At 30.2% G+C, this 9,791-nt stretch overlaps 1 protein-coding gene across 1 annotated transcript; it reads right to left on the bottom strand.

The window, feature by feature from the left end:
- Nucleotides 1-3,808: 3,808 nt before the first annotated feature.
- On the bottom strand, nucleotides 3,809-8,578 carry LOC114175670 (Integral membrane Yip1 family protein). Its single transcript, XM_028060451.2, has 3 exons — nucleotides 7,978-8,578; nucleotides 4,441-4,515; nucleotides 3,809-4,290 (listed from the first exon to the last, which is right to left on the bottom strand). Exons 1-3 carry the CDS (start codon nucleotides 8,449-8,451, stop codon nucleotides 4,030-4,032), a joined length of 810 nt encoding a protein of 269 aa, XP_027916252.1. The 5' UTR covers nucleotides 8,452-8,578; the 3' UTR covers nucleotides 3,809-4,029.
- Nucleotides 8,579-9,791: the final 1,213 nt, after the last annotated feature.

Here is a 9,791-nt window from a genome sequence, read left to right as displayed (position 1 = left end):
GGATCGGGTAGCTTTCGGTCCCGCCTTATCATTATCTCTGTTACTTAAGAAGTGTTTTCTTCAACAAGTCCAAAGCTAATATAATTAGTGATTAAAGAAGATATAATTATTGTATATCATTTATTCACATTCAGCATAAAAGTAATATAAAAATGATGTAATAAGATAAGTTTGTTTATATTACTTTGTAACTCATAAATAATTGATTTTAATATATTTATATTAAAATTTTAAGATCGTCATTATTTACGTTCAATCTCACATTTTTATTTAACTTTCTTTTCATTTATTTTATTTCTTTTATTTGCAATAAATTTTTTTGAGAAAAATGATTTTGAGAGAGAAAAAAAGATTGAAAGAATTAGAGGGTGAATTTGTGTTGTTTCTTTTAAAAGTTTTGGAATGTATTAATGATTTGATATCTTATTAATAATTTAGAAAAATAAGATTGGTCTGATGAATCGAAAAGAAGAAATATAAAAAATTATCTAACAAAAATTATCAATTAATATTTATCGATAAAAAAAAAAAAAACTAAACTTACAAGTTAACATGATAACATCCATCTTCAATTAGTTGTGAAGAATATGAGGATTAGAATCCGTTGAAAAGAGGTCATATCAAAATGCGTAAATCTACTTAGTTAGCTAGAGTGAGGAAGTGAAATGATGATACTTTAAGAAGAATACACAGAGCATGCCAACTAAATATTTATTATTTGACCCTATGTAGCAACTTATATAGGATACAAAGAATTTAAGAAAATTCGATTTATTTATAATAGCGTGTTGAAATTGTATCCACGACCATGCATTAGACTATGTGAGAGAAGAAGAATAATAAAGATGAAAACTAGTGTGAAAGGAAATTTGGTGGGTTTTAGCTACACCCTTTTTTTGTATGAATAAGTATTGGAAGAAAGTGGTGAAAAGATAGGGCAAGTAGTGTACAGAAACGCCGCCACCAATCTACATATAGGGAAACAATGAATGCTCTAATGTCTCAATCTTAACCTACTAATCCTAATTATTTAAGCTTTTTCGGTTACGAGATTCCAACGTCTAAGGGCTTTTCATTTTAAAGCAACCATCATTCGCCTAATCAACGGATTCACCTGTTTATTTGCCACAGTTACTTAAATAGATATTTCTTAAACTTTCTCTCACGTCCATTCTTTCTCGTTAATCAATAATTCAAATGCCAACTTGTCGTGAAAGAGGTGTGTCCAGGAGTAGTGTGGATAAGATCGATGTAGTATTCATTTTAGGTAATCTAAGAAAAAATCATTCATGTTAAAATATTAAATCATGTTAAAATGAATAAGTATTAGACTTTAAAAATTTATGGATTAAATATGATTTCATTGTCTTAATTTTTTTAGTCAAAATTAGAATTAGTTTGTTTTTAAAATTTAGATCAAATTTAGTCACTCAACTTTATACATACATGTATTTAGTCTTTTAACTAAAATTTGTTAAAGTTTATTTGAAGTTTCAAATGTGTTTCGTATTAGTATTTTGGTTGTTTATACCGTTTGATATATTTTCGCTTTAATGTTAACTGAGAAATGCATTTAAAACGTCAAATAAACTTAATAAAATTTGGTTAAAAGAACTAAATTTACGTATTTTTAAAGATGAAATATTAAATTGGTCCAAAGTTACGAACACTGACTAATTTCAATCTTTACTAAAAGTTAAGAAAACAAAAACATATTTAACCCAAAACTTAATAATTAGTATAGATTAAACCTTTGCACTTTCGATACCTATTTTTGTTGATGGGAAAAAAAATTATGTTGTTTTCCTCTTGTGAATCAATTAGGCTATCCGATGTTAGCAATTTGCTTAAAAATCTCACAAATAGCACTCTAATTAATGTTTAAGGGTGTAAGTAGGGATAACAAAAATATGTGTTTGCGGATATCTGTGGGTAAAACTCACGATGAATAGTTGGTACTTGCGGGTAACGAACATTTTAATACTCATTTAGAAACAGTATGAGTATCATACTATCTATACCTGCAAATATTTGTTACCCATAAAAAAAAATTAATTTATATTTTATTTAATTTATATTTTATTTTTATATTCTTTAGTGATTTTATTTTAAAAATTTATAAAATATATGTCTTCAAATATTCACATGTATCCACAATACCAACAAGTTTTAAAAAACTCAAATATTTTTTAAACGAGTACCTAATGATTAATGAAATGACTAATAAATAAATATTTTTTTATTGTGAGTCGGGTTGTAAATAGATATCTTATTCGACCCGTTGTCGACCTTGTGTATAAGTAAATATAATCAAAATTTCAATCTAACTAGAGAGAGTCAAGTTTATTTTATTTCATTTAGTAACCCAAATTAATTGAATTATAATCTAAGAAAATTGTTATTATACGAAATTTAAAATAATAATTATTTAATACAAATATTTTAAAATAAATATTTTTAATAATATTTGTTCAGAACTGTAACGTAAGAAAATATTTATAATACATAAAAATAACAATATCCACTTGATAAAATTAAGAAATAAATAATATACATGATTGAGTTAAGTTAAGTAGTTTGATTACAATCCTCTTATACTTCTATTACCCGTGCTTGTATTTGCTGATGGTCCGAATCTTTAGTTTGTTTCCGGTGATTTAAAAAGAAATATCTTTCTGATAAAAGAGAGTATGCTTTCTTCTTATGAACTATAAGATTGGAGAAGAAAGAAATGTCATGAGAAAGAAAAAACACACTTTTCTGTATATATTTCTCTTTTGAAACATAAATTTTTTACTATTAATTTTTTTAATTTTTATTTAATTTGAATTTCATTTTAATTATACTTTGTATTTTAAAAAAATTAATAATTTATATAAAAATATTTTTAAAATTACTTTAAATTTTAGAAATGACTTTTTAAATATATTAATTTTAAAAAATTATTCTATTACAATCATATTAATTACAAACTTTTCACACTTATTTTTTTCTTTTCACTCTCCCTAACACATTTGTTTTCATTTCCCACCTAATATTTTCTCCTTAAACCCTATTTCTATTCCATTTCTGCAATCCGAGACGACGAATTACTCGTCACACTCTAGTAAGTGATAAAATAAATATGTTGACCGTTAAACTCATGCTTGCAGTACATGCAACCGAAAAGTATTAAATTGAAACACTCCACGCAAAGTTGAAAACAGATACATTAATGGCTTACATCTCACATCTTTTTTCAAGTGTTGAAAACAGAAAAGTATTAAATCAAAGAACAATGTTGAAAACAGATCAAACAAAACATTATTATAAAATAAAAATTATTAAAACACGAGAACCATGTTTATAAGGGTATAACATATTTTGTTATGTTGTCAGCATGTCGCTAAACAAAATAATAGAAGGGCATATTACACGTCACCTTTATCGTCATTAACCAATTTTTTCGTTTTTATAATCTAAAACAAACTATTTATTAGGGTTTGTTTTGTTTTGTTTTGCATTTTGATAACTATTGTAATAATATTTTTTTTTTAACTGTATTCATTCTATTATCATCATATAAATACCTGCAAACCAATTTATATAACATAACACGTATCTTTTCTATCAACAGAAACCAATCTTCATTTCTTACATGATAATAAAAATTAAGGGAGGTCAAGCTAATAATATTAAAAATAGGTATTTCGGGTATAACTTCATTAGCCTAACATAAAGGTTGAGTGTGATTCACCTAAAATAAAATAATTCATTTGATCAATCCTATCAGTATTCACATGCACATTAAACAATACACAATAGAAAGTAAAAACAATACTTATGCAGCAAGCTTTATCCCACCATATACTTTCCACGTAATATTATACAACTGTGTGTCTTCAAATATCTCTAACCAAATTTTAAACAGAGAAAAAGGAAGGGCGGAAAAGAATTAAAAAGAAAGGGTTGGTCATTAAACAAAAATTCCTATTTAGAAACAGATTCCAGGTGGTTATCGAATAAAAGAAATCAGAAGCATTGATGCATTTAGTCAATGGCAATGATGAGAAAACCAACAGATACATACATGAGAAAAACTGGGTAGAGTGCAAGAGCTTTTCTCCTTGGGTTGACGGCAGAACTCATGAAAGGATATGCAGCCCAAGAGCTCCAAGCCAATGTCACACATACCACAACCACTTTCACTATCACATTGTCCTTCAACATACAAATTAATGCACCAACATCCAGAGGAAACAAGCAATAACCCAACAGACTCAGACTCTGAAAGAAAATAATGTGTCCACCCTGAAAGTTTAAAGAGATGAAAAAAAGGTTAAACGTTTGTCTTTATTCATCACATTATACTTTCAAGAATGGCCAGGTCCACCACCCTTCAACATTAAACAGTTGACACTCAAAATATGACCACATGAAGACAGAGAAAGAGGCAATTACCAGAAGAAGTACATTCAATGTCAAAATCACAGCGCCGGCAGCAAGTAAAGCAAATGCAACGGCAAAAACCTCAGACTGAGACACAATCAAATAAAAAGATGTTAGAAAAAATACTAAACATTGATCAGATTCACTTAGTTATACAACGCATATAAATTACAAAATCAAGTGCACAAGGTTCCCACTTAGTTTGATTTGAAGGACGATAGATTAACACAACCTCACCTCCATGTATATTCTACGATTCAAACCCATAATAATAACCTCTAGGTCACAAACTTACCATTGTACCAAGACTTTCATCAATGCAAACTACAACGCAGGCAAAAAAAAAAAGAGTATATACACTAGAGAGGCACCAAAGTTAGCACATAGTACAAAGGAGGACCAAGTAGCGGACTAGGAAATTTGAATCCTCGACACAAGATTAACTAAATCCAGCCATAAAATTTAATTTACAAATATTTGTTCCAAGGACTAATCATTACATCATCCACCACAATAAATTCATAATTTAACAACTGATATTTAACTTCAAATAGCCTTAAAAAAGGAAAAGAACATTTTTTTAGAATCACGGAGCACAATCATCAATTTCAGATAGCAGCAGGCATGTAGTGGCTAACTCTGAAAACACTAAAGCAAGACGCGAGATGACCACTATTTAAAATATTAAAATACAAACTAAATAATTCATACTACACATAACTACTAATTGCAAAACAAAGCATATGAATTCATGAAATACTATGTCAAGGTCTACACACAATCACCATCAATCCAAGAGCAATAAGAAATAATAGTGAAGCAATAAACTAAAAGACGATGGTGAAATTAATATAAAAAGAACATTACAAATTATATAAAAAAATTATAATCTGAGATCTAATTGTGCGAAAGAATAGTGGTCAAAACAGAAGTAACTTAGTGAAACTAATGGAAAAAAGAACACAACAAATTCAATAAAAAAATTAGTAGAATGTGAAGTCTAAAAGGGAGAAGAACTAATGTGACAAGTTAAAGATAGTCCGTTCAATTATGCGTGAAGGAATAGAGATCAATATAGAAGTAACTTTTTGACATATATTTTACCCAAACAATGCTATTCGAGGGGTAAAAATGGGGTTTCGAAGCCTTATCATGACAGTACCGTTATAGAACACAAAAAGACGCTGCTTTGGTCACTATTGAAACTGCTCCTCATTAGCCTCTATAAATAATAATTTACAAACCGAAATTTAACTACCCATTGCCATAAAAAGTATAAAAAAAAAGAAATCATTGCAAAAATGTAGTTCAATTCAAACCACGAACAAACACCAAAGTTATGCCATACTGAACACACTATCCTAAGTGTTCGAAGCTCTTCTCTATTACCAATAGCGTGTCTAATGATATTTCAAACTTGTACAACCAATACCAGCTCTTACTAGCATCTATCACAGCTACTGTTTTATTAATAACGAACAGAAAGTAAGCTAAAAGAAACAGCCCCTGAACACAAAAACTGCTAACTTCCATGCCATTTGCTCACAGGAAATCTCATCAACCCAAACAAACATATGACTACCTCAGCTCTTCAGGGAATCACAAATGACAACCCTTACATTGGATAATGACATTAATTAATGACAATTCTGTTCAACATAGAGAAAAATGCATAGTCGAAAAGTTTGCAAACCTGAAGGGTTTAAAAGGAGACGAAGCTTTTACAAAAGATTAAATAATACAACAAATCTTCCAGAGTTATAAATAGCGGTCTCAAAAATCATCTAAAAAAAATTACAGTCAGACAAAGAATATGACCAATGTTAAAGCCACATGGATAGAGTAAGTGTTGGCAATATACGAAGAACCAAATGCCAAAGCACAATGTGAAGACATTCCCAACGCAAAATTCAATTCAACATAACAAGAAAGAATTAATAATAATCAATGGTTATTATCAGTATCCTATGATTCTCGATACACTTTGAGGGATACAATATGTTTCTTCAGCTTGGTGATAGAGATAGTAGGTTGAATTAATTTTGTGCCTCAATAGCAGATGAATAATGTGAATCAGATCTTGCACACAAATTATGCTATTCTACCATAGCGGGCTACAACACCTTTCTATCTAAGGGTCATTGTGTCACATCTGGCTGTGTGATGGTTGAATGATACTTTTCACAGCCAAAATCACAAAAATGGCACCTAGAGCAGGCAAATAATGTCACACTGCAATTCTACCCATTCTATTCCACTTACGGCTGTAGCGGACCAGAAAAGAGAGATGGCCCTATTTATAACCCTAACCATAACAAAAACGTACTTTTTCTTTACTTAAGCAACTTTTGTGTTATAGTTCTACGACAAAGACTTTTTTGAACTTTGGATAGTCAGAATTATATCTTGGACCCTCTAATCACACATGATTCTCTCATCTCTTTGAATCAAATCAAAATACATAAAACAAAAAGTGAAATCAAGAATTATTATAATCAAATTTTATTTTCTATAGAAATTTAAATAAAGATATTTTCTTATCAAGATATTTTGGAAAATAAAATAAAAAATATTTTGAAGTTTATATGTCCATATAAATGTGTGTATAGATTTTCCATGTTTCTGTACGGTAAAATGTTCTGAGTCATATTTTTTAGTTATTGATCATGAATCTTGAGATAAACAGTACAGTTTGATTAAGATTTGGAAAATAGACATCCCAATTCATGATTTATCTAAAGCCCAATTCTACCTTCGTAATGAAGGATTTATAAATGGGAAAACTGAAGCAGGATGACTTAGGAAAAACACTTGGTAGAAATGGTGCACCACACCACATATATTATACACGTGCAGCGAACCAACAGACACAAATGCTGGTTGGAGTGTCAAATCAACAGCACCATGGTCCATGAGCATTGACTTAATGCAACACCAAAATAATGCACTGTGCCAATACGAGAATATGTTTAAAAACTAGATTTATACCGCACCAATTCATTGTTCAATGGACAACACCTCCTATGGAATTCAAATTACAGATGTCCTTAACTTTTAATTTTATTTTCAAACTATCGATAAACAGAGATGACCGAAACCCAACAGGCATAATCAGAACCATCAACTTAAATTAAGAAAGGATAAATCACAATTCAAGTATGTAACATAATGCAAAAATAATGTAAGCAAAAAGAAAAGATCAAACTACACAGCAAAAGAAACCATAAAAGATCACAAATGGCACTCAAGAACGTACACACCCATACACTCACTCTCTTATTCTATGTTTCCGCGAAATAGATACTATCAAACACAGAGCAATAGGATCAAGATCAGGCACAATGTGAAACTCCTGAGTGGATTCTACCCTACGATTCTATCCAGAGACACCCGATTCTTAACAATCACGAAAATTTCAGCTGAACTAGCCACTAAAAGTAGATCAGAAGGTGGCAACGACAGATCAGGAAAGTGCGATTTACGATCTGAATTGCAAAACCTACTAATTAGGAAGAAAAGAGTGCAACGAAGATAGAAATAGACATATACCTTTTTGACAGAGGCAGACCAAGAGAGGGTGAGGCCGAGAAAGACGATGAAGAAGAAAGGGCCCCACAGATCCCAATCTCTGAGTGCCTTACCGGGGTCCTCGCGGTAAGGGTTAGGGAAGACAACCAGCTTCAGATTGCTCACGATTCTCGAGAGATCACGCTTCACAGTGTCCCATACGGGCTCTGTGAGCGTGTTGGGGGAGGGTCCAAACCCGGAGAGGTCGGAACGCGGAGGCGGCGGAGGAGGAGGAGTGGAAGAGGAGGATTTGGGGACTGTCGGCGGCGTAGGGAGGTTGGAAGAAATGAAGGGGGAAGGAGCGGCGGAGACGGAGACCGGGATGGAGGCGCGTGGGGGACTTGGAGGCCGTGCGGGAGGGACTGATTGGTGAACGCTGGCATTGATGAGGTTCTCGATCTCGTCTATGTCGGATTGGGAAGATGGGTGAAGGGGTATGGTATCGCTGTGCGACATTTTCACACCCAAGACTCACACCCAACCAAGATCAACAACAACACACGCACAAATATCACTGCACTTTTTCTCTTCTTTCCTTCTTCATTTATCTTTCTTCTTCATATAAACTATTATTATTATCATCACATTTCTTACTTTTCTTCTTCTTTTTCAACAAATGTAATTCTACACTTAATGCGTATTTATATTTATTCATTTTTCGTGTGCCAAACGACAGATCTAATTATAGTGTTATTTTTTAAATCAGGTAATAATAAAGTGTTAGATATTTTTTTCAAGGAGAAATATAAGATTATATTTTAAACTCAAAAAATAATGAGTTTTTTAGAAGCTTAATTTATTTATTTTTGTCTCTATTAAGTAATTAAAATTTTTTAGAGAACTTTTGAAGTAATCGTTATAAAAATAAGAATTAAGTGATCATATATAAACATTTTAATTTAAAAACACGTAATTTATTGTTTCATTCTTTTTAGAGGAAAAAGAAATCTAGTGATAGCGAGTTTTACGGAGCTTAATTTTATTACAAACTCACGAAAATAAGAGTTGTAGAGTTTAATTCATACATATCGTGAGCATTTTTGTGACAATTAAGTAATAAAATTATATTTGTATAAATTTTGAAGAATTTTTATAAAAGTCAAACTATTATTAAATATAATTATTTATAATTGGAAAATTGCATAAGAATACTTTTATTTAAAAATAAGTAATGTTTTTGGATTTGTTTTTAAGATAATAATATTTTGATTCATTTTCTTTTACTTGATTTTAATCCACTACTCCAGTCACTCTTAGATCATCACATCATATCATTAAACAAAATTAAAATAAATTATTAAAGAGTGATTAGAATAATGAATTAAAAATGAATTAAGAAAGTGGATCAAAATATTATTATCCTTATTTTTATTGTGAGTAATTCCTTTTCCTTTTTCATTTCTTAGATTTTAAGTTTAAGTCGTTTTTCTTAAAAAAAATGTATGTTATTATTTGTTTTTTCGCGTTGTCATTGTCTATTTTCAATGCAAAAGAGAAGCTTCTATGCTCAAGCAAATTACATTATTTTTTTTTAATTTAGATATGAATCAAGGCTGACATTCTCTATTTCTTTTCATTTGCGGTTATAATACAAAAATAATAGTAATCAAACTCCTAATATATATTAAAAGTTATTAATTAGTAATTCTTTCTTATATCTATTACTACTCTTTTTTTTACTTCGATATCTATATTGTTTATTTCTTTGCCAGTATAACTAAAAATGGACCTAATTCTCAAGACAATTATACTACAGATCAATTTTACGAGAAACAAAATGCTAGTGCACTTGTCAC

The sequence above is a fragment of the Vigna unguiculata genome, chromosome 3 (assembly GCF_037176805.1).
Source record: "Vigna unguiculata cultivar grain cowpea cultivar isolate G323 ecotype 2 chromosome 3, ASM3717680v1, whole genome shotgun sequence".
NCBI classification, from domain to species: Eukaryota; Viridiplantae; Streptophyta; class Magnoliopsida; order Fabales; family Fabaceae; genus Vigna; species Vigna unguiculata.
Note: the sequence above shows the minus strand (reverse complement) of the source record. Positions and strands in the feature narration are given on the sequence as shown.

Excerpts from the sequence above, each read along its gene's own strand:
- LOC114175670 (XM_028060451.2), bottom strand. The coding sequence starts at position 8,451 with ATGTCGCACAGCGATACCATACCCCTTCACCCATCTTCCCAATCCGAC. Across the intron at positions 4,516-7,977 it reads GGTCTGCCTCTGTCAAAAAG|TCTGAGGTTTTTGCCGTTGC; the intron begins GTATATGTCTAT and ends ATTGTGTCTCAG. Across the intron at positions 4,291-4,440 it reads CATTGAATGTACTTCTTCTG|GGTGGACACATTATTTTCTT; the intron begins GTAATTGCCTCT and ends TTAAACTTTCAG.